We start from the raw sequence: 24,667 nt of genomic DNA on the forward strand, positions 1-24,667 counted from the left end.
AATACGCTCCAGATTCATGACCCAGATCCTGAGCCACATGTACATGCACAGAGAAATGAGGGATGGCATGTCAGGCAAATGCACAAGTTAAGGTTCAGGAGGTCGAATGTAAACGGTTTACAAAAGGAAGTTTAAAAAGAAAAGCAATTTACAAAAAATTATATATACAGTATTTTATTTCCCCTTTCTCAAGGGTCATAATCAGATATGTTTACGTCTCCCAGCAACACTACATTTTAAGTAAAAATAAAATGGTTTCACATACATATATAAAGCACATTCCTAGATCCCTTACTGTACTCTGACCTCAACTATTACAAATATATGTCTAATCTTAATATTTACCCTAACTCTAATCTGAGTCTAATTTCAATCCTAACTCTAAACTGAATCTTGAACCTCAAAATTCCCTTTCACTCAGAGTGGACCTGAATATGTCCGCACAATCCCGACATTATTTTGAATGTTCCAACAAATATAGCTATACCAGGAGCTCACACACAAGAGTCCTCCCAACGCCAGAGTTATAAATCACACAAGTCTGGCTTTTTCACCCACCGAGAAAAACAAAAACACAGTTTAGGCAATTTGCTGTGATATATCCTCTCCTCCACAGAAAACTCAGGTTACAACAGCTGTCTGAGGAAAGCCCTGATTTCACTGGTGGAAGAATCACCTGTGAAAAAAACGACACCGCCATGAAAAGTTAATGATGTTTGCTGGAAACTCTGCACCGTTCTACATTGTGTTTGCCTCACAATGGATACGTGAGTTCAGAGCTCATTAGGACACATGAGCTGCCTGTCAGTATGTGACTGTGAAATAACTCTGCCGTGAGCGAACAGCAGCTCATCACGATGGTAGATGTGAAACAGTTATCTGTTTTTGTATATACGTGTCAACAACCACATAGTAGAAAGCCACGCAGAACAGAGCAGAAGAAGCATAAGTTTCTGAAAATCAGTTATTTTCTGAAGACCCAATAATCACCAGCCAGGAATTCATTAAAAAAAGACTTGTATGTACAAGTCTTCACTACAGTGTCAACCAGTTTCCAGCAGTCTGTACAGTAATGGACAGAGCAAGTCAAAACTTCACCCCTGCTGAAGAGACACATCCTCATCAGACTAAAGAACACTAAGTACAACTTAGAAAAAACATGATGTACGCTGGAACTGTATAATTCAGACAGATAAAACAATACTTGAACTCTTTGGCCAAAGATTTCTCATCTATATTTAGAGACGGAACGCTCCCGCATTGAAACACGGATTGACAATAACAATGATGTGAGAATGTGTATACTGACAATTAGAAAACATATATTAGCTCCATGGAAACGTGTTAATGTTCCAGGAACCTTGAAGATAGAAGAATAAATGAAACTTCAAGTAGTCAGCCACAAAACCTGATCTTACTGATCTTGTCTTTCAACTGAAAAATGACTTAATGTTGACAAAGAACAAACACAAATGACTAAATGTAAAGTTATTGACTCTCAAGAAATCCACAGCACACACAAAAAATTCTGGAGAATGAAACCCAATTAAAACGAGTCCAAACAGCCAAGTTTTGTCTGCAGAAATAATACACAACTAAAAGAAAAAACATCAGATTGCTCATTTGATTATTTTATAAGCCAACCTATATATATATATATTTTAAAAATGATTAACAATAAACTTTGGCACATTCTGATGAAACTGAAAATAAAGTCACAATTCAGTGTGACCTTATCTGCAAAAGCTCCTGCCTCTTAGGTGTTCCTGCCCCCCATTTTGGGAAACAATGCCTAACGCTAACTAGATTGGGTTTTACCATAACAATATTTCATTTTAGTATTAATTAACAGTTACAGCAACACGTGTTTTTATAGATAATACATGTTTCTATATATAAATAAAACTCCTAAACGGATCAGCAATTAGTTGTCTTGTTGTCTTGTGAACTATGCCACGGTGGAGTGGACCGTTTGTTGTCTTGTGAACTATGCCACGGTGATTAGAGCTGGGTGGGGTCTACATGTAACTATGGTGAGGTCGCACGAAGACGCGAGTGGAAATAGGACAAAAGACGTCACAGCGAAGAAGTTTAAACTTTACCTCAACACTAGTATTAAAGACTTGGTATTTCTGAATCAAACAATCTCTGTTAAAGCCGTGTTTGTCCTGGGACAGCTGAGTGGAAACTCCCATACCCACACCCACATCCACCCAGTCGCACTTGTCAATCACAGTTTCCGCCAAGTGGCAGACATAAATAACCAAACCATACACATACACGTGGTCCAACAACAACAGAAACATCACTAAATGATTTATACCTAACTTTGCAGCCAAACACGCAAACGAACACAATACAACAACCGTGTTTAAAATAAGAATTCGCATTTTTCTTACCGCCAGACTGGATCGAATCTTGCGGCGCAGAGCAGCCGTTAAAGCGTCTGTCAGCACAAACAGTCGTTACACACTCTTCTTTTCTTTCTTTCTTCCTATCTCTCTCTTTCAGTTAAATCCAGTTCTGGTTCAGGAAAAATGTCTTTTGGGTCACAAACTCTTTGGTTTTACTCTGGTAACCCCACACGAAGATGTTTTATCTCTGTCCAGGCTACTTAACCTGAACCTGTCCTTCTGCAAACACACAAACGCAAACACTCTCCCATAAACACAAACCCTCATCTAAGGCTCCTCCCACTGAGGTTTAGGCTCCACCCACTGAACCAGCGCTTACCCGGTCCACCTCCAATGAGCTGACAAACTACATTACGAACAGGGGCGGTGCTAGCTTGTAGTGCCTTGGGCGTGTTTCCCTTCTTGTGTCCCCAACGCACTCCAGTACTAAAAACATCTTCATTTTACCTTTACCTGTAAAATTGCCTGTAAAATTGTAGTCTTACATAATGCTACATTTTGCTGATTAACTAATGATTACACCTAAGTGTGCAGCAGGTCCTATGAAGTGAACATAACAGTGTTAACAAGTACCAATATTAATGTTTTTACATATGTGAAATGTCATTTCAAGGTGAAAATATTGGTTGACATTTTAGATAAGAAAATAAGTTAGCAGTATTTTTTGTAATTGTGTGTTTAATCATATGCATAATAATACAATGACTCATTTTGGCACTTTATTACTTTCACTTAAGTTTTTGCTTATTTTGGTCAATCATGTCTCTTATCTTTAAACAACGTTTTAGTATTAAATGTGTTACATTTAGGGTAATTAATGTTATCTATTTTTTAAATGTAACTTTCTTTATGACTAATTTCTTCTTGGTCAAATTTCTTTAAATGAGATAGAGTACCTATGTGATTTCTAGGCCATTTTAAATATTAAAAATTAAATCCCGCTGTTTTTCTTTTAATTGTCATGTACATGATGTAAAATAATAATAATTTATGTTTACAATTTTTCACACTCTTGTGAATGTTGATTTTATTTTTAATGTACAGCAAAGTCAGATTGGAAGTTTGCTATAAAACTACAATATAATAATAACAATGTACTGACAACTTTATTGTTGACATTTATTCTTGCACTATAACGAACAAGTCATAAAATCCATATATCGGTCTATGTGGACATCTAGTGGTAGAAAAGTAAATTTCCACTTAGCCACGTCTTAAGGCTTACGTCAATTCTTGGCCACAATTATCACCCATACAAACAATTTTGCTTTAAAAATGTGAAGTATATGTAGAATCGAAAAACAGGTCGAACTGAATATATTAATAGTTATACAGATAACGTTAAATTAGACTTTAGATTAGCGTCGTTCCGAAAGGTTTCCTTTACAAATAGGGTGGCGGTATTTCTCACTTTGCATGAAGGACATAAAGAAGACGACGAAGAAGATTTGTGTAACCCGGAAGTTAAATACCATAACAAAAAAATTGCCGGGAAATTGTCACTGTAGAATCGGCTGGTCTTGTGGAATTTATAGATTTTTTTTACATTAAAAATTGTATGGGTCTTTGCGGCCAGTAGAACGACATCTTGTGACATGGAGGAATACGAGGAGCTGTTGTACGAACAAGATGACTTTGAGGAACAGTTCGCTGACGAATTGGAGGTTTTGGCTGAGATGGACGGTGAGTTCACTTTAACCAACTAGCCTTCATTTGTCACAAATTCAATGTTTATTTTAAAAGAGATCACAGATCGATCACGCGATTATTAACATAATAAAATGCTATGAGGTCATTAGGTTTGATATGGTCTCAAACTATAAATTGGAGCCCGTAATTTAGTAAAAAGTATTTACTAAATTATAAATTAGATCATGATTAGCTTTGATTTTTATGTTGATGTTCATGTCAGTGGAACCTCCCAAGCCATTGGCACGTCAAAATCAGCGCACAGGAGATGACATCGCAGATATAGAACACCTCCTGGATGATCAGCCAACCAGTGAGTTCTCTCTCGGATCACTCCTGATGTTGTGTGTTTTTCTGTGTGGACTTTTGTTATTGTCCTGAACTTGGACCTAAATGGGAGATGTTGTCCTTCTAGCTCCAAAAGCAAAGAGGCAGAAGCAGGAAACAGGGGTGGTCAAGCGCCTTTTCTCTCAAAAGAGCAAACCCCCACCTCAGGGTACTGACATCACACCCCCATCGTCTCCAGAGCAATACGAACCCTCTCAAACCCTCAGGTAGGAGTGAGGAATGTTTAGTTGAGTAGGTTTAAAAGGTCAAGAGAGTCTCATGTGTAAAGATTGAGCTGCAGGTGTTGATATACTATACGTGTGTATTTTCTAGGTCGGCGTCTGCTTCTTTGGATATCAGTGGATTCGCTACAATCCCAGAAACACCTGTCCCAGCCCCATCTGTGGTTCCACCATCACTGCACGTGCTCAGGCGACCTCCATTACAGGGAGACTTTATCACTGTTACAGACTCATCAGGAACACGGGTGTACCTGCGACAGAAGGAAGACACCGGGCCAAAGGTTCAACTCCCCAGCTGTCACACATCGGCATTGTGAAACATACTGTGAAACCAGGACATATTCACCCTCCTCGGGTCTGATGCTCATCTGTGTGAACTTTCAGTTTTAACAAATCATGTTGTTGTTGTTGTTGTTTTTTAGATAGTGGACTCCAGAATGGCTCCTAACTTCCAGGGCTCACTGGGTCTGCTGGCAGTGCCAATAAATGTCCTGAGAGAGCAGGAAGCAGAGAGGGTGAGTTATTTACTGTATGCTGCTGATTAAAGTGTCCTCCACCTCACACTGACCCTCAGAGGTCAAAGCTGAGTTCAGTTTTCGATTTTGAGAACCAGAACTAGAAGAGCCATTTTTAACAAATACAAACAAACAATCCTGTGTTTCTGGGTCATTTTTAGGTATTTTATTATGAATTCTAAAGTGTGCATTAAAATTTGGTTGGAATATATACTGGAAGCTGTTAACTTCCTATGCCGCAGAGCAAGGCACAACTGTAGTCCACGACCCAGATGTTTTTTGACAAAGACAACTGTGCCTTCTGCAGTTTAATGATTCTCTGCAATTGCTTCCACTAAAACAATGCAGAAAAAGGGAGGTGGAGGGTTAGTAAATGTACACACCTGCCTTAAGTTTTTGCACTACACGCTCAAAGAAGCATGTAAATTATTTGTTAGATTCTGAGGGAAGCACTAGATAAGTATAAACAAATCACATGCATCAACAACATAACTGGAATCCAACAGTTAAAATGTCCTTTTCTTTTTTAATCGCACAGCGCCATCAGCAGGTCGTGGAGGAATCTCAGAGGCTCACGGAGCTGCTGACCAGGTAACACCAGAGTTATTTTCACTACATTCATAACACGTGGAATATTTTCTTTTTATGGTCTTTGATTATTTGTCTCACAACAGCAGTGTTAACAACGTGATTGTTGAGCCTGAACTGGAAGAAGAAGAAGAAGAAGAGAGCAGCAAAGGTGTAGATGACGATGGTCAAACCTCTCGTCTGTGGGTCGACAGATTTTCACCTCGACAGTACACCGAGCTCCTGAGTGATGATGTAAGTTCTGTTCTGTAGGATCCCAAGTAGAAATAAAAAAACAAGTCTTTCATGCACAACAATTGAAACACTGACAGAACTTTACTGTTGCTGCTTCTCTGTAGTTTACAAACCGCTGTCTGCTCAAGTGGCTGAAACTGTGGGACACAGTTGTGTTCGGAAAAGAGAGAAAGATCCGGGCTCCCCGCACGGACAGACAGGCTCCCAATCAACACACTTTCAAACCAAACCAGAGCAACCAGAATCCAAACCGCTTCAAAACCAAGATTGAGATGACGGAGGAGATTCTGGACGCTGAACTGGACCAGTACAAACGACCCAAATATAAGGTTCAAATTCTGTTTTATCCTCGTTATCGTTATTTATGTCTGTTTACCTTTAGTTATGTCTAAGAATTTAATGTCATTTTTCTTAAGAATTGAATTTCTCCTTCACTAGGTGGCGTTGCTGTCTGGTCCTCCTGGTCTGGGGAAGACCACCCTGGCTCACATTATTGCAAAGCATGCTGGGTACAATGTGGTGGAAATCAATGCCAGGTCAATAAAACCAAATCCAGAATAACCCGAAACATAAAAATATTTTAAAAAGTGTCAAAATTAAAACTCTTTTCTTCTGACCTCTGCTGCCGCTGGTGTTATTGCAGTGATGACCGCAGTGCTGAGGTCTTCCAGAAGCGCATCGACATGGCAACGCAGATGAAGTCGGTGTTAGGAGCCAATGAGAGACCAAACTGTCTCATTATTGATGAGATTGATGGAGCTCCTGCTGTAAGTTCAGGGAATCATTAAAACATGGATTTAGTGGTGGATCATGTTAAAAAAAACTTCTCATAGTTAAAGCTGTTTTTTTATCAACAGGCTGCCATCAACATTCTGTTAGCGACTCTGAACAGGAAGGACGGACCTGGAGCAGAAGCTGCTTCAGAGGCTGCAAAGAAGAAAAAGAAGAAGGAGTCCATCCTGCTGCGACCAATTATTTGCATCTGTAACGACCTGTAAGAGAAGCTGCGATGACCTTTCGGAGCGCTTACAAAGTTTTTCACTTCCTGTATCTTTTGAAGTGTTTCTTATGTTATTATTACTGGTGTGATGTTTCAGTTATGTTCCAGCTCTGAGGCCTCTCAGGCAGCAGGCCTTTCTCCTGGCCTTCCCTCAGACTCAGCCTTCTCGCCTGGCACAGAGACTGTCAGAGGTACAAACACAAACAAACACATACCCGTTCACACAGTCAGTTTTCCTACATAATCCAAACCCTTTATCCTAACCTTTCCTCTCCAGATCTCACTTCGCCAGGGGATGAAGACAGACACAGGCGCTCTGATGTCACTGTGTGAGAAGACAGACAATGACATCAGGTCCTGTATCAACACACTGCAGGTGGGCGGCACCTCTTTGAAAAACTTGATTACCCACAACAGACCTTTAATCCAGGCTCTTGGTGTGCTCCAAAATGGTTTTTTTTAAAAAGCTCCATGATGAAAATTATTTTAAAATTGAAAATACAGACAAAACAGTTTCAGTTCTGAATGCTTTATCATTATATTAAAGTCTAAAATGCAACCAATCATTACATTTTTATTAAATCACTAACTTCCTTTAACCTTTAAGTGAACATTAAATGTGTATCAGTATGTACAGAGGGAGAAAGAACGTTCAGTGCACCATGGGAGTTTCTCTGGCAGTCTAGACCTTGACCTTTGTGTACTTGTACTTTCAGTTTCTTCACGGCCGCGGCTACAAACAGCTGGACACCAGGACCATCCAGTGTCTATCTGTGGGTCAGAAGGACCAGAACAAAGGCCTGTTTCATCTGTGGCAGGAGATCTTCCAGTTACCACGTACTAAACGGTATCCAGTTTTCACTTGTTTTGCTTGTTTTTAGACCTAACTTCTGTAAAGATAACGACTTTCGCAGAAAATATCGGGGTGGGGTTTAGCAGGTTGTTACAAAGCATGTTACTGAACTTTAGTTGACATCATTTCAAAACAATTGTTGTAATCATTATTTTCCTGCTCTAGAAAAAGCTTTGAACTTTAGCCGACACATAACATCATTTCAAAACAATTGTTGCTTTAATCATTATTTTCCTGCTCTAGAAAAATATCTATTTTACTTCTAAATATCTGTATCATGTCATTTTTAAGGAAACGTTTTGGCGGGGGGTTTGAGGAGGCGCCAAGCTCAGGAGGAGGAGCTCAGAGGTTTCAGCACATTCTGCATTTGTCTTCATCAAGTGGAGAATATGAAAAGGTTTCTCAGGTAATAACTTGTACCTTTAATTTCATCTTTACCGAAAAAAAAGACGCCAGAACAGTAACAGATGGCAGATGTCCTTTTTCTCATATCATGACTGTGTGCTTCCTCCCCCCCTTCTCCTCCTCATCCTCCCCTTCTTCCTCTTCAGGGTCTGTACGATAACTTTCTGTCCATGCGTGTCAGAGACCCACACATGCACAGTGTGTGTGACGCCCTGGAGTGGCTGGCCTTCTCTGACAGATTGAACCAAATGATTCTCCACAATCAGAATTTTTCCCTGATGAAGTATCTGCCCTTCCTGTCCGTCACATTCCACTTCCTGTTTGCCCACACACATGTGCCACGCATCAAATATCCTCACAGCCACCACGAGGTACGGCCAGATTAACTGGATTAGCTGAGATTGACTGGAACCGAACTAGAAAGTAACTGAGCTCGTCCCTCTGAGTCATTGTCGTTTCCTCCACAGGCCACTTCCCGCCTCCTCACCAGCAGCTATGCTCTTTCCTCCATGTTGGCAGACATCCCAGCATGCATCAGGAGCAGGATCAGTACACTCACGCTGACACTTGATATTCTGACGCTTCTGCTCAACATCATCTGCCCCAAACTACGGCCTGTATGTAAACACACCAACATGTCATGTACACACGTGGGATTTGATTTGTTTTTTTGATTCGTTCCAAACCGATACTTTCCAAGTGTTGGCTGAGCTGAGACGCATCCTGCTGAGTCCCACGGTGTAAACAGACGGTAAAGCAGACGCTCTGTGCTGCAGCCGACACAACCGGTGTTCAGATCCGACTGTCATCAAACGACGTCTGAGGGGAAGTCGTTAATATGAATGAAACAACGGGGGTTTACTGAGACGGCGGAGCTGCAGAAACCTGTCAGTTTGCAGGATGTAAAACAGGAACCAGAGGCATTTTGACTATTTAAACATTAGAAGAGTTTAGATTATGAAAGCCAGCACTCTTATGTAGTACAGTGTTTCCCAAACTTTTTTTTCTGGGGACCCATATTTTAAAAGCCACAAACCTTCGCGACCCAAGTGCAGCGCCCTCTAACATACCGTATATAAGACCGTTCCTGAACCCCACGTGCCCCCCACGTACTTCAAAACTCTAATGAAATAGAATTAAAATACTTTAACTACAACACAGTCAAAGAAAGTGTTGAAATTAAAATGGAATTGCCTTTCTGCACCCTAACCCCAAACCCCTTCTTCTGCAGTAGTTCTGTGCCCCTAGTCTACTCCGATTGTGAACGGGGAACTGTCCAAAGTACACGTTCACGATCAGTAGTAAAACTGTAGATGAACGAATGGGTAAATTGATAGTTGTCCCTGTGTTTGTTCCAGGTGAACCCACAGCTCTTCAGCAACAGAGAGAAGGAACAGATGCACGAGCTGATCAACACGATGCTGGCCTACAACCTGTCCTACAGGCAGGACCGTACACTGGAGGGCCAGTACACATACGTGCTAGAGCCGTGAGTAGACACACACACACACACACAAACACAGACATGGTCACCCCCTGCTGCTGCTGCGTGCGGTGAGGACGGGAGCAGATGTGTGTGTATCTGAGGTACTGAAGGTCACGACTTCTGTCCACACACTGACTCTCTGCAGGGAGGCTTAGGCGCTAATCTCCTTTACACCTCGGGTTTGTGTGTCTGTGCAGGCACAGCACAGGTGGATGGAAAAACAGATGATAGGAATGAGACTGGGATGAGTTATGATTCAACCGTGGCTGGATGTGATCCTCGATACGGAGGAACGTTAGACTTCAGAATTAATCTACTGTAGGAGGAGCTGTGGAATCTGAGAACATTATCTGTGTGGTTTTTATCTTAAAAACAAAAACCTCTGGATCTCCATTGTTGTGACTGCTGAGGACGCTCGAGGACGCTCACGTTATTTGTAGTGTAAAACCCGGCCGGCGGTGTTTATACAAGTTAAATGAGGGTGGAGGAGCAGTCAAACAGGCACGGAGGCTCCTTCCTGCAGGCTCGCTGTGACACGGTGCTGTTCACCAACAACTGGGGTCTGCCTCTGCTCGCGGCTTTACTGCTGCTCCTGCTGATCTACACGTTCCTCTATCTGCCCTCTCTGGCTCACCACAACAACACTCTCTGATGGGTAACGACCGCAAAACACGGCCCTGCGTTTAAATACTTCTAGAGTGACACGCGGTGGAGACGCACTGTTTCTGCAGGATGTGTTCGTTGACCGCTGGAAAACAGATTGGGAATCACGGGTTAAACACGTGACGTAGAGATGAAGAGCGGCCACAGGTCTACTCTAGAACTCTGGAGAGAATTTCTGAATGACTCTGTGACTGTTTGTTTGTGGTCATGTTGAACCAGTGGTTCTGGTTTGATGCGTGACGTTGTCAGAGTTAAATGATTTATCAATATTTGTTGCTGTTTATTTTTAGCCAAGGTAAGGACTTGTCTTGTCACGCAAACGGCATTAAATGTTTATTTCTATTTTTATTTTGCAACACAGTCCGTCTATGAGATGTACTTTTGTTAAATACTTATTATGTGGATGACACCTTACTGTAATTCAATTCAATTAAAGAAATATGCACTTTGGCACATGGGTCAATTCAGATGCACCAGGAAAAGAAATATGCACTTTGACACATGGGTCAATTCAGATGCACCAGGAGCAGTCGTACATAAAACAGTAGTGAAGAGGAAAAGAGTATTTACACGAAGTATCAACAACTGTGCACGCAGTGGTAACATCTGGTGTGCAGTGATGCAAAGTTGAATGCTCACATTAAATCCACGGTGTAGTTTTACATACAGTATATGCAAATACACATATACCAACACTGTGTATACAGTACTGTGCATTAACTTTGAAAATATATCCTACATCTAAACCTGTTCTTGTATATTACACATGTATTATAATAAATATATATGTATAAACATTCACATATTTATACACACCTAAGTACATGAGCTATTTAGCGTATATTTAGATCTTCTAGTCTAAAGTTTTGGTTATAAAGATTTATATTTGTTATACAGTCTTGTCAACCGTCTACAGTTTAGTTTATATTAGTAATTTAAAAAATGGAATTCCAGATGAAGATTTAAAAAAAAAAAAAAAAAAGAGATAATCTTACTGTTCAGTGTCAGGGTCTCACTCGGTTTTGTTGGTGTTGCCTTGATGAAAGCTCTGCAGCAAAGAGACCAAAGATAAAGTTAACTAAATTGGATAGTAATAAATATAATTGATGTAGTTAATATATACATATACTGTATGTATGTACATATATACAAATATATATGTAATTGTATGTATGTAGTTACTGTTACTTGGACCTTGTTCTATAGTTGACTAAAAATGTAATGTATTGTAAACATCAGTTTAGCAAAGAAAACATTCAAATTAAAAACACTTACATTATGGAGCTTCCTTTTTTAAATTTACCCCAAAACCATTAGTGAAACATTATATATTTATTTATATATTTTTAAATAATCACGTTGTCTCTCAGTCTCAGATTATTGAACTTTACCTTAAATGAGTTCATGGACATCATCACACTCACGCTCTCAGTTTGGCCAGCGCTACACAGTAAGTCAATATGTGTGAGATTACCGGAACATTCTGCTTCTGTTCTTGTGTGTGTGTGTGTGCGTGCGTGTTGGATGGAGCTCCACAATAAGAGGATTAAGGATTTAAAACAGTCAGATTCAGGTTTTCATTAAACCAACCTTTTCTACCAAAAATGGCGTGAATTTGTTTCTCATATGAAATTCTTCTGTTCAGACAGAGTCTGTTTTGAGTGACTTTGTGTAAATTACTGTTTTCTAATGTTTGAATATGACTGTGTACACTCTACAGTAGCTGTGTGTGTGTGTGTGTGTGTGTGTGTGCAGGCGTGTTGAGGAGGTGGTGAGGTTTCCTGGGCTGCCCCCCCATCGCCAGCTGACGTATCAGGCCAAACAAACCATCAGCAGAGAGATGGAGCAGGAGAGGATGAGGAGAGCAGAGCGGATGATGCTGCAGAGAAACCCTGCAGCGGTGAGGCCTCACCCGAGAGACGTGGAGGATGTGCGCAAAATGAGGTCGCTGCGTTTGTTAATAATGTAAAGGTTTTTTGATTGGCTGTGTCTTCCCAATGCAGAGAGAGGAAGAGAAGAAGAGCAGTGGTCCTAAGGCCTCCAGTAACCATCAGCAGAGGCTGGAGAACATCGTCAAACAGACCACGGTGGAGACCAGGGTGAGTCAAGTCAACGCCTGTCACTGTATATGATGAATCTAAAGGATTCCCTATTTGTTTACTACTATATTCTAACCTGCCTTTTCCAGTATGGAAATGATAGTCCAGTGGTTCCCAAAGTGGGGGGCAGGGATCAAGTATACAAACTCAACAAAGATTTTTTTTTTTTAAAAAGCATGATTTTTTTTTCTTGTTTTGGTTTCTACAACATTTTTAGTTTAAGTCTCTGGGGGTCCGACAGGAGACTAGAGAAGGTTCTGGGTTCTAGTCCCTGATGCAGAAACTCTGAAATGAGGCTAATGACTGATGGAGCGTGAACGCTCACTGGTGTCGACCTTATTATAGCATGGCAAAAAAATCTTTACTATTTACAAATGTCCTACTAATTTTTGTTTTACATTGTCACAGCCGGAGAAAGACTTCTTCGGCCGAGCCATCGCACCCAAACCTGAGAGACTACAGCCGTCGTCACTCACAGGTACGACAGAGATGATGGAGTTACTTTGGTTATGGAGGTTCTTTTAAGAGCTACGAGCTGATCTCCAGGTGGGGAAAAGGCCTCCAGCTGCAGCACCCAGGGGGTGATAACTGACAAGTGTTGTGCAACACTCCTAATCCAGCACTCCTGTGGCAGACTGCAGGCCTGAGGAACTGGACTGTCAGCAGTGCTGCCAGCATTATGTTGGCCGTGTCATATTTCACTTGTCAACAGAAAGGATTAGCCTCAGCAGGATCCACACTCTGCTAACTCTTACTCAAACATGAGCCAAGAGAAAAACAAATGTCGTCCCCACCGTTCCCTTTGAAGCTCCTCAAATCCAAGTCTGAGTTACGGTAGCTGCACAGACACAACATGACAAATGGACAACAGTTTTTTTCCACAGGTGTTTGGTTCAGAAACACATACTTGGAATTCATTAATTAAAGTGCACACATTAAAACATTTTTTCAAAAAAACAGTGCTCCCAGGAAATTAAAAGACCAGAGCAGAACAGGTGAGTGATTTTTAGGTTAAAATGGAAATCTCATCAGTGTCGACCAAAATAGGCTGAGCTCTAAATCCCTGCCCTGATTTCCCTGTTGGTTACCAATTACATCACTATTTGAAGGGAGACGGTGCTGATGGATGAATTGAAGACTGTTTGAAAGGATGGAGATATGACTTATTCCATCAAAGACACACATTTACACAAATCAATAATAAACCATGGATATTAATACAAATGAGTTTAACATAGAGCAATGGTTTTGCAAAGTAATGAGTTTAACATAGAGCAATGGTTTTAAAGTAATTGAGGTTCTTCTATTACCTCTTATATACGTATATGTACATATATTTGCTTGTGTATATATATATATATATATATATATATAACATTTTTTTTGTATCTCTATTTTCATAGACAAAGGATAGAAATAAGATAGAAATGTTCTTTCTATCCTTTAACCAGGATCTTATATTAGCATCCTATACACGTTTATTCTTAGATAAGGTTTGATTTATTTTTTTATTAAAAAACATGTTTCCTTTTGATCTTTTTTTTTTTTTTTTACTGTGGAAGCTTTCGAACTTTAGTGTGGAGGATCGATGCATGTCATGGCCTTTTACCTTTCTTTTTTTTTTAACCCATGTTGTCTTGGCTAACATTTAGCTATTTTACCACTATTTTATTTAGTGATTTTTAGACTAACTTTACGTTCCTTCTCCCCGTTTTGTGACTAAATTACCCAAAAGAACAGCTGAAAATATTCTGTTATCACCTTTGAGGAAAATCATTTCTCACACACACACCTGTTAAAATGCAGCAATTTGCTTTATTAACTCAATGTAACAGCACTTCTTTTTTTTCTTTCTTTTTTTTGCTCCAGGTGAGAAGTCCTCAGTTCTGGCCATGGGACGAGCAGTGGGCAATAGTGACGTGTGGTTCCGCTTCAACGAGGGCATGTCCAACGCCGTCAGACGAAACGTCTACATCAGAGAGCTTCTCTAACACTTGTGGATCACATGTTCCTGTTCTCTACTGTTCTCTTTTTTCCTGTGTTCTACGTCCATGTGTGAAAAGCCTACAATTCATTTGAAATTCAAAACAGTCTTTATTTTTGATTGACGGTGTAAGGAGCCAATAAAAACGTGGTGTTGTTTAACATTTCCTCCTCTCTGGAGTTTTTTTTCCCGGTCACACACTCGCACACACACCGTACTCTCAACATAAAATAACAGCATTCAACAGTCTAAATAATAAATAAACAACATTACTAATAATGTGAGTGCGACTTAGTGCAGAGTGACTGTGAGTGTGTACAGGAGTGTGTGTGATGCTTTAGTTTTTATGAAACTGTGGTTTGATTGTGTGTGTCTGTGTCTGTGCGTGTGTCTGTGTGTGACATCATTAGAGGATCACACATTTGCCCTTTTCTACCCAGGGGTTTGCTCTCATCAGCTCTGGGTTGAGGAAGGGATCTTCACAAACACAGCCCTCGATCCACTTCACCAGTCTGTGAAACAGAAATGCACCATCAGCATGAATCTGAGCCTCTGCACTTAGAGAGCTGAGTGCCTGTGCATGTGTGTGTGTGTGTGTGATGTGTGTGTGTGATGTACACTTATTATGTAACAGTAATGGAGGACTTCTCTCTGTTGATGGCCAGCTGATACTGGAGACTTTCCACTTCTCTCCTCATCTGTGGGACGTCCAAATCATCCATGATGACACAACTGTGTTGGAAATAAATCACACGGTTAGATTTTTGTTTTTGTTGGTAAACACTGACAAAAGTGTAACTTTTTAATGAGACAGCTGTGGACTGAACAGAACAAACCATCAACTAGACAACATTCAGTAGTCTGTAGTGAATGCCATGTCCATCTAACCTGGTTTGGGACCAACAGCTACATAACATAAAGACAATAAAACAGTTCTGATTTAAAACGTTTATTACCACTTATCTTAAATAATGTTTTTATTATTATTACTTTGGGCTTCAGTAGCAGCAATGAAACCTTGGAATCATATCTACAGCAACATTCACTTTCCTTTGATCAATTTCAATTATGTGTAGATTACTTTAATGCAGTTCAATGGTTCACTCTAAGGAAATTACAAACACTATACCTTTAATGACAGTGAACATGACATCACACACATCAGTGATATTAGTTTAAGGTTGTAAAGACAAAAAGTGACAAAAAATCCCAGCATGATAACATTTGTGCTTTTCCTTGTTTGGTGTTAATGATTTATATCATATATATATTATTATATATGATTTATATCATACATGAAGCAGTCAGATAAACTTAATCTGCTCATAAATAAATCTTCTCCAGTCTCCAGGTTACCACAGTGTGGTTAAAGTGTCCTATTTTAACATATGGAATAAGTGATGTGCAGTAATTGGTAGGTATTAATACTTTATTCCATCAGTTCAGGGGGAATAACTGTGTAAAGTTGCTGCCCTTACTGGCTCTTACATGTAGTTATGGTAAAGTGTGCAGCCCCACCCTGCCACAGAGTTCAGGCCAACCCTGGACCAGTTTAGTCCTCCCTACTGGAAACTGTCTCGGCCTCCTCCTCCTCCTTCTACCCTCCTGCTCTTCCTCCACCTCCTCCTCTTCCTCATCTCTTAATGGATCTAAGTAGGTCGGCCGTTTTCCTCCCCATCCCGCTGCATCTCCATCATCCAGCTGTTCTCTAAAACTAAATCCTTGGACGTCGTTTTTTAATTTTTTTATATATATATATATAACTAAATCATTGGACGTCGTTTTAATTTTTTATATATATATTTTTTTTTTTTAGAAAAAAGAAATACGGATCGTCTGTATCACTGAACACATTCTCAGTTTACCGTCACTCAGTCCGTCAGACAGACTGCTGCCTTCTGTTTTCTGTCCTGCTCCATGAAGCTTTTCCGTCTCTGACATGAACAGCATCATGAAGCAGGACGCCGACGTAAACACGAGAAAATCTGGTGTCGTGATTAAATGTGGATGGAAACACAAACACAAACACAAACACACCACCATCATCATCACCATCATCATCATCCTCAATACACCACCACCACCGCCACACCAGCAGCAGATCTTACCGTCAGGCCGACTGCAGTCGTTGAGGAGCGATGAATCGTTCGCTCTGTAGCCGTCCGATGAGAACGCGGACTCTGGCTGAGGATGCGAGGAGAGCCGTTCGGAGAGTGTGGGGAACGAGGAGTTTAACCGGCAGATGAGTTCGGAATCAACCGTGAGGGAGGAAGGAGAAGAGGAGGAGGCGGCGGTTGGTTGTGTGTGTGTGTGTGTGTGTATGCTCAGGACACTCCCCTGCGCTCCGCTCTCGTAGCGACTGGATGCAGGAGGCGCAGGGCGGAGAAACGCAGCTCCTCCGTCTGCTTTGACAGGCAAATGAGATTCGCAAGCACAGGACGCCACCTGTATGGAAATCTTCATAGCACAGGCAGGAAACACGCAAATGTGGAGGAAGAACCTGAGGCCGAGGTTGAGGTCGAGTCCAAACGGAAAGAGCGTCCACTGTTTGGTGCCCAGTGAGAAAACTTTCACATGAGCGCCAACAATCTCGCAAATAAAACATATCCACTTTATACCTTAACTATATAGAATACAAAACGTTTTTTAATCTGACCAAAAGAACCAAAGAACACCAACAATACTCGACTGGCTTTAGGAAACCATTTGTTTTGCCCATTAGTCGATTCAAAATGAGGCTAACTCTTTTACTTCTGTGTTTCAACAACTGCCCATCTGTGGGCGCTATAGGAGAATACACGTATATTTAAATAATGTCAGCTAAATAGATAGCTGTACACCTAAACGCTGGCCTGGCGTGTTTGACCGGAAGTTGAGGCCTCTACTGGGAAAGATATGTATTATTTCACTCACCAAAATCCATCTTCCGTCCCTTTTCTCAAGAAGACAACAACAAGACTGTTCAACAGATTATCCGTACAAGTCATTTTCCATCGCCGCCCTGCTAATGCTAAAAGTCCAGACGTATGTGTATTAGTTTAAATTCGCTGACAACATTCGCTCGACAGGAGCAGTGAACAGCAATATACACCTCCAAACATTTTCGCGCGTGTAAGTCGCTGGACGCCATTTGACCATCCAATCAAATCACTCAGTGGCCAACGTAATCGTACGAGACGGCCTTGGTATCGCCAACTGTGATTGGCTAAAAATGTCATTGCCATTTATTTAAGATTACTGACGCCAGCCCTGATTCTGAAGGCAGATTTCTTTGGCCCTAGCAACACATAATAGTTGAAATATGATTGGTTAAAAAATTGTTACGTTTAGTTACCTACGTAAAATGTTCTAACCAACACTATTTCTTATAAAAAGCTAAATCAATTCCACTGCTGACATTTTAAAACCTTAGGTTGAACAGTCAAATACTTGAGTATAATTTGTTAATCAAACTTCTCCCATAACGCACACACATAAATAAGCAATGTGTTGGTGTATAAAACATTTAGCTCAAATAACTGAATACTAGACCTACAGTAAAATTTCACTACTGGGTGTCCCCATATCTGCTGTCACATTTTCAGCATATGCACTTCCAGTATTCTTGACTAGCTTTCAATTCATAGCAGACACAGCTAAAGAGTTTTAGAAGCACAACTAAATTTCTTGTCAATACATGCAGCAAACAGTCATTTTTCAAGGTGTTTATAATAGTGCACATTTTTTATAGTTAGGTTTTAAAAAAAATAAAATAAAACAAATACCGAGCAAATGTTTATTCACCTGCTGATAAACACAATTGGTAGTACAGCAGTACATTGTAAAACAGCATTCAGTCATTTCAATAAGTGAAAACCACAAATGTGGCTCAACAAAATAGCCTATTCATATCACAAAGTGGATTAAACCATTAAACAGCACAGACATTTTTAGAGTAACATTACAAAATGATTGGGAAACTTATTATATTTAAGGCCATAGTCAGTTTATAAATTGCACCACATTCATCAAGTCTTGACGAACAGCTGGAGGTCAGGCCCATTCTGGAGGTTGATTGTCTTTGTAACGTGGAAGAAAAAAAAATCTGTAAGAAAAAAAGTTAATTAGACTAGATAGCATTGGTGATATTGCACATTGTATTACATGCAGATGGCCTCAGATTATTAAAAAGCTAGAATCAGGAGCTTATCGCTCTCATATGAGGTGTCAGAAGAAAAGTTTCATCAACGGCAACATCACAGCTGTATAACAAAACAACAAAACTCGAACTTACCACAAACTGACCAGATGTGACGTCACTGCAACAACCACTTTCAATAGCCTCTGTAAGAGCAAACACAGTGTACTTCAATTTCACATAGCTGTAGTATCAAATCTTACATTTACAACAGTGGCCTCAGAAAAAAATATAGAATCAGGAGCTGGAGTTCAGCTCTCATAGAAGGTGTCAGAAAGTTTTATTGTCATCACAGGCTTTGAAGATTTTGATAATGTCCTTTTTTTTTATGGCCACTCACCATTCTTGGTCACGCAACACTATACACGATCATCACTGGATTTATCAACTCGGTCCATCTGAAATGTCAACGAAAATTCAACATGAGAAACATCCTGAATATCACACAAACATCTAGCCAGAGCTGACCAAAATATATTCAGAAGACGTACTCACCACTTCATATGCTGGAGAGAGCCCGTCCTGCGACTACTTTGAAATTGGCGCATTTTAACCTGTGAAATTATTTTAAATGATCAATTTGAGTCAAGCTTCCATTTATTACAGTAAACAAATGAATGTGACATCAAGGCCTCAGGACAAAGAGAGAATCAGTGGCTGAAGGTCAGCGCTCATAGTAGGTGTCAGAAATATTTAAGTTTGTCATCACTGGCTCAAATTCTTTCAAGTGACCAAGATACAGACTCACCAGCTTCTGTGGTCAACAAGCTTCACTTCCACATGGCATCAGCGCCATCATGGCGTCTTGGAGTTGGGAGTCTACGACCGGAAGTTTGGCCTGTTCCAGGTCTTTAGTCCGCTAAACAGCGCCTTGCTGTCCAGCTGTGTCTCCGCTCTCATCTGTAATATTATTCAGACGATGCTTAGTTTAACATAATCTCTTATAAACCACAGGATTACAACAGCCCGGTACAATTCATTCAAGTTGTGTTACTTCGCCAACGTGTGGCTCTTCAGGCCAACGCAGCAGTAGCAACTCGTCCACATGTTAAAACAAACCTTACTTACTACTCACCATTTCCTGCTCTTGCAAATAATGACAAAACGCCACGGCGTTCGTTTGTTCAGCCTGTTGTGACGATGAAACTACACGAGGGAGAAAAACACGAGACAACATGACCAACGTCTTTACTATTCAGAGAGCAGCGAGGGAGAGAATTAACTACCCGACAACATGAGGTTCTTCAACAGGAAGTCCCGCCCATTTACTAAAACTAAAACTTCTGATTGGTGACTATTGCTCCTCCTCCTCTGAACAACTCTTCCTTGCAATGGTTGAAATCTGTCTTATTTAAATCTCTTTAATAACTTAAATAATTCACCTTTTCTTAGTTAGTTTTATTTTCTTTGTTTCTCTTTACTTTTTAACTCATTTAATTTTTACCGTTAGCAAAAAATCATCCACAGAAATATTTATAAAAGAACACAATTGAATAAATAAATTATTTTGATACATCTTATATTGAAGACAGTGGGATTTTTTTCCTGTATTAAAACACTTTAAATGTATATGCTTGATTTATATAGGTAGTGAATATACATAAATAATATACAGTACATAGGCTTTGTTGTTGTTTACATAAATAATATACAGTACATAGGCTTTGTTGTTGTTTCATGGAAAAAGTCAGCACTCTACGTTCTTTCTCTTTAATTGATGAAATAATAGCCAGACATTTTATAATGTTTATTGTACACATTTATTCTGGTCACAGCTGTACAGGAACACAACCTTCACTCAACCATGGTACAAGAGCCGTCACAAAACAGCCAAAATTCAACCATAAATTTACACACACAATCAGCTGACCTCAAATTGTTGTCTAGAGTTGCCATCAATATTATTATTAATATTTTCTCATTATTCACATAGAACATATGTCTCTCAAATATATCTTTGTTTTTCAAGAGCAAAAAAATACAAGTAGACTCTTCAATGGGATAAACACTGGTAATGGGCGTACTGTCCGGACTACAGGGACAACCACTGGAAACGAAGGAGCTGAGGAGGAGCAGAGCCGACTGTTATTACAGCTCAGAGATGGGCTCACACAGGCTCCAACAAGGCTTCTCAGCTGGAACAAACGGACTAAGACAGGGCCATTTATTTCATTGATCATATTGCAAAGAAGTCACAACAAGCTACGATAGACATTATAGACATTGAGGAATTGTAAGGAAAACGGAGGAAAGCCTTTACTTTTGAGATCAATGATGGAAAACAACATAAAAAAAATAAAGACATGATTTTAACACAGAAAAAAATACTACCAAGGCACAAAGAGATGCAGACATACCAGGATTAACAAATAAAAATAAATAAATATATTCAGGTAAAGGTGGAAGACAAGAGATTTGCAGATTAAAAGGCAATTTCACTAACAAACACTAGAGGGAGCTCTACAGGCTTAAATACCAGGCATGTTTTAACTGTCATCAGGAAGTATAATAGAAAACATTAAAGTATAGGTTAAAAAAAATACTTGCAGAAGCTGGGCGAGGGTATACATCATATCAGTGTGCTTTTATATGTGATTTTGAATGTAAGTTCATTGTCATTTAAAGGTACACTGGATAGAATTGAGCAAGATGCTTCTCAAGAACGTCAGACATCATATTAGAGTCTTTAAAAAGTCAATGAATGAAATATTTGTCTAATGTGGACAAACTGAAGATTGTGGTTATTCAACTTGGCAGCCTCTGTAGAGAAGACTCAGGCTTGGGTAAAAAATGAATTCTATTTAGGGAAATGTACAGTAAAAACATGTGGAAGAATTAACCTTTTCACACCCAGGCATGTACAGGCCCCCAGGCCACATCTGGTCTTTTGGCCGCCCCTGTCTGGACAGATAAAATCAATATTAAATTAAAACATTAACACAATTCTGTATATCCTTATTTTTCATGCTCTTACATGCCTGTGTTCACAAACTAAAGCGAAATATGACAACAAATACTGCGTTTCTAACAGGACAGTGACTGGTGAAAAAACTACGTAACCGAAATTCACGAACATGTCTGATGCAGGGGGAGCCACTGAGTCAAATGTTTTGCTAATTTATCTGCAAATCTAACAAGGACGTGTTTTTTTTTTTAAACTAAGCTTCTAAATTGGTAAAATAAGCTAAAATAACCATAAAAAATATATTTTAATGTTAATTAATCTTTAATACTGATGAACACCGTTTCACTCTTTATATGCCAGTTTGACAATATAAATAAAACACTTGGAATGATTACCTAAATCTTACACAGTGCACCTTTAAACTCTTGTAGATGAAGCTTAATACTGAGCAAAATGATTCATTTTCTGTGTATTCGTTGTATCTTAGTGAGTGTCTCAGCGTGGACACTGTGGTTTTAACTATTGTAGTGATTTGAAGGACATAGACATGAGTATCAGCAGGAGTCACACACACAACATTAACAACAGCAACAACAATTACAACGGGAACGAGAGAGACGACACACAACTCAGGAAGTGTAGGTACCCACAATTCTTCACGAGAACAGAAGAGGAACGGAGGCTACAATTCTTCTGAAAAATTGCATCCTGGTGACATCAAAGGAGCGGGACCGGCTAGAAAAGCGCCCCCCCCCACTTTCGCGTGTGCTTTTAAAAAAATCCCCTTCAGCGTCTCGGCTGTTTGCATCTGGTGTACCTAGTTCTACCTGTCAGTCAGTTAATGTGCTTATCCTTGTTGATCTGTCTGACTGTCTGACTGCAGCAGCGTCTTTCTCCTCGACACAGTCTGTGGAGAGTAACAGTAAGGTGGAGGAAGATGATTGTGCTTCTCAGTCCACACTGACATCTGAGGTCAGGTGGTGGTGGTGGTGGTGGTGGTGGTGGTGGTGGTGGTGACTCTCTTAGAGTGCTATAGCAGCCTCTTTGCTTTGAAAGGCATACTGACCGCTACTGCACCTCCTGAAGAAGGCTCTTCTCAGTGGACTGTACAGAGACACAGGAGGAGCACCAACTGCTCTCAATCAAACACACACTCACGAAGCCCCAGCATCGAGCCTCAGGAGAACTGGGCCGTCTTCATACACCTACACATGACGAGGGAAACGGACGCAGAGCCAGCTGGAAACAACACACTGGCAGCAGATCAGTCCAGCATTGCGTCCAGTTGGTCTGCCAAGTCGTCAAACATGCTGCCGATGTCGTCCAAGATGGAGACGGTTGTCTTATTGCTGGGAGGAGAGCAGGGAGACGGACGACAAGGAGAAGGAAGAGTTTAGCTGATAACGAGGCACAGACTTTCACAGATTATTTTTCATTTTATTCAATCTGAGATTTGAAGAATTCAAAAATATTGTTAAAAAAATTATTAGTGTGTCAAAAATATACTGAGCAATTGGTTCAAATAATTTTAATATAATTGGAGTTTTATAATTAATTCAAATTTCCTAATTCAAAATGTTGTACAAAAAATGACCATAGAATGTAAGTGAATATACTTCCGACAGGACTGAAGATCTGAAGGTGAAGGTCTTGTAAAATGTGTTTACGTGGTGTAAAATGTTTATTTTTCTGTGATGTTTGGAACCTTAAAGTAATGATAACCAGTAGATCTGTTATGGTCTGGGATGTCCAATGGGTCATTAAACAACCAGGATTAATTTTCTGGAAAATTATATTTTTCCAATATTATGAATAAAATAATCCAGTTCTTCTCTGGAACTATTTAAATATTGTTCATCTGTATTCCTAATAATTGCATGAGTTTCCTGAGTTTAGTTTTTGAAGTTCTTCACTTCACTTCAAAGGACCATTAACCACCACACATTTGAAGCAGTGACGCGCTGTGTTGAGCAGCAGTTGACTGACTGAGCTGCGAGTCCAGACACTGAGCAGCTGCTCAGCACAGCAGCTTCTTCTCTTCAATGCCTTGCTGAACACAGATGCCTGCTGCAGTAACTGCGGCGACACTGATCCACAACAGACAAATAGGTTAAAGCTCACTTTAAATACTTCTCTCAGGATGTAGCCACGGAACAGACCAACTTAGTGCACATGTATTTTATAGAAATAACATAAATAAAATATTACCTCAAGGACAGGGTCGGAAACAACCCCAGGTCAGGAGGTTGGTTTAAGCCCTGGTTCAAACCAATGTGCTTCTAGATTTATCTTCTATACGCCTCAGCTCTACGTTATTGCTTATGCAAACAGAAACCTTTTCTTCAGCTGCTTCAAATAAAAAATATTACAGACAAAACACAGGCTGACTTTTATTGGGACACGGCCAAAATAATGAACGGCCGCCGCCGCGGCTGTTCTCTGATGGCACAGAAACGAAAGGTTGAAACAAATCAATCTGAAACTTTAATGGTTACAACTTTATCTTTATGTGGAGCCGTAACTCCTGGTCCTGCTCTGAATACCAATGTGAACATCAGACACTGCACGCTGCTATGATGGTTAATGTGGAAGGAAGAGGAACAAATCAGAGCTGAGGTAAATTTAGACCAGTCCACTGCTGCAAATGAGGACAGAATCTGCACCACTGACCCAGAAATGAAGAATTAAAGTCTATCAGAATGTTACAGCGGTTTCTCCAGCTGAGAAGAAAGTAGATTCTGGGTTAATGTTCTGGAAACGGTAAATGAGTAAAAAATCATTTAAGGGGTGGAATTTAAAAAATCAAAAAAAGGTTTTCGATGCCGTAACATTACCATAGGGACTGTGTTCAGATATTACTGGTTCAGAGTGGGGAATATAAATACTCACTCGGTTTGTGTGTTCTCATCTGTGATTTGTTGCTCCACAACCTCCAAAGCTGCAGCCAAGGAGACACTGGTTTCCTCCAGATGTAGCTGCACCACCTCCTCCTCCTGCTGCTCCTCTGCTTTGGCTTGACTCTCCTCCGTCTTTGCTTCATCTGTTTGTGGGGCCTCTTTCACCTGCTCCCTCTGAGTTTCTTCCTC

General features: G+C 40.1%; 4 protein-coding genes, 1 long non-coding RNA gene and 2 other non-coding genes across 9 annotated transcripts in view; 1 reads left to right on the plus strand and 6 right to left on the minus strand.

The window, feature by feature from the left end:
* fhip1aa (FHF complex subunit HOOK interacting protein 1Aa) overlaps positions 1 to 2,687 on the minus strand; it is a 24,648-nt gene extending 21,961 nt beyond the window's left edge. For both annotated transcript variants that reach the window (XM_017035545.2, XM_017035544.2), the window contains exon 1: positions 2,400 to 2,687. The gene's annotated coding sequence lies outside the window, so the exon portion shown is untranslated. The remainder of the gene's footprint in view (positions 1 to 2,399) is intronic.
* A 1,139-nt stretch (positions 2,688 to 3,826) lies between these two features.
* Positions 3,827 to 14,506, plus strand: chtf18 (CTF18, chromosome transmission fidelity factor 18 homolog (S. cerevisiae)). 2 transcript variants are annotated; one of them, XM_017035550.2, is made up of 22 exons: positions 3,827 to 4,097; positions 4,327 to 4,416; positions 4,519 to 4,657; positions 4,764 to 4,953; positions 5,095 to 5,187; positions 5,726 to 5,778; positions 5,862 to 6,009; positions 6,114 to 6,338; positions 6,448 to 6,545; positions 6,653 to 6,776; positions 6,867 to 7,003; positions 7,107 to 7,200; positions 7,287 to 7,385; positions 7,726 to 7,856; positions 8,154 to 8,268; positions 8,414 to 8,638; positions 8,735 to 8,884; positions 9,626 to 9,756; positions 12,172 to 12,316; positions 12,420 to 12,515; positions 12,924 to 12,993; positions 14,385 to 14,506. In XM_017035550.2, the coding sequence occupies exons 1-22, from the start codon at positions 4,010 to 4,012 to the stop codon at positions 14,504 to 14,506; spliced, it is 2,763 nt and encodes a 920-aa protein (XP_016891039.2). In that variant the 5' UTR covers positions 3,827 to 4,009. The 2 variants fall into 2 exon arrangements, with proteins under 2 accessions (XP_016891039.2, XP_016891040.1); XM_017035551.2 differs by lacking the exon at positions 14,385 to 14,506 and having other exon boundaries at positions 5,865 to 6,009; positions 12,924 to 13,768.
* An 83-nt stretch (positions 14,507 to 14,589) lies between these two features.
* On the minus strand, positions 14,590 to 17,607 carry LOC103383621 (guanine nucleotide-binding protein G(I)/G(S)/G(O) subunit gamma-13). Its single transcript, XM_025058269.1, is given in 3 exon segments — positions 14,590 to 15,011; positions 15,118 to 15,231; positions 17,413 to 17,607. Coding segments are annotated over 3 exon segments (294 nt in total). The 5' UTR covers positions 17,487 to 17,607; the 3' UTR covers positions 14,590 to 14,905.
* A 653-nt stretch (positions 17,608 to 18,260) lies between these two features.
* On the minus strand, positions 18,261 to 19,932 carry LOC103383623 (uncharacterized). The gene is made up of 6 exons (XR_522026.3): positions 19,752 to 19,932; positions 19,425 to 19,576; positions 19,172 to 19,230; positions 19,017 to 19,074; positions 18,773 to 18,822; positions 18,261 to 18,583 (listed from the first exon to the last, which is right to left on the minus strand). It is a non-coding gene; the product is annotated as an uncharacterized LOC103383623 (long non-coding RNA).
* On the minus strand, positions 18,891 to 18,974 carry LOC112487552 (small nucleolar RNA SNORD60). Its single transcript, XR_003050736.1, has one exon. It is a non-coding gene; the product is annotated as a small nucleolar RNA SNORD60 (small nucleolar RNA).
* LOC112487551 (small nucleolar RNA SNORD60) lies at positions 19,304 to 19,390 on the minus strand. The gene has a single exon (XR_003050735.1). It is a non-coding gene; the product is annotated as a small nucleolar RNA SNORD60 (small nucleolar RNA).
* Positions 19,933 to 20,408: 476 nt separating the features above from the next.
* Positions 20,409 to 24,667, minus strand: part of LOC103383629 (caskin-1-like) — a 28,893-nt gene continuing 24,634 nt past the window's right edge. Inside the window, exons 22-23 of the mRNA XM_025058467.1 lie at positions 24,471 to 24,664; positions 20,409 to 22,930 (exon numbers count right to left, since the gene is read on the minus strand). Coding sequence (XP_024914235.1) covers positions 22,846 to 22,930; positions 24,471 to 24,664 — 279 coding nt within the window. The 3' untranslated portion in view covers positions 20,409 to 22,845. The remainder of the gene's footprint in view (positions 22,931 to 24,470; positions 24,665 to 24,667) is intronic.

The sequence above is a fragment of the Cynoglossus semilaevis genome, chromosome 9 (assembly GCF_000523025.1).
Source record: "Cynoglossus semilaevis isolate Cse_v1.0 chromosome 9, Cse_v1.0, whole genome shotgun sequence".
Taxonomy (NCBI): Eukaryota; Metazoa; Chordata; class Actinopteri; order Pleuronectiformes; family Cynoglossidae; genus Cynoglossus; species Cynoglossus semilaevis.

Excerpts from the sequence above, each read along its gene's own strand:
- chtf18 (XM_017035550.2), top strand. The coding sequence starts at position 4,010 with ATGGAGGAATACGAGGAGCTGTTGTACGAACAAGATGACTTTGAGGAA. Across the intron at positions 4,417-4,518 it reads CCTGGATGATCAGCCAACCA|CTCCAAAAGCAAAGAGGCAG; the intron begins GTGAGTTCTCTC and ends TTGTCCTTCTAG. Across the intron at positions 4,954-5,094 it reads AGGAAGACACCGGGCCAAAG|ATAGTGGACTCCAGAATGGC; the intron begins GTTCAACTCCCC and ends GTTGTTTTTTAG.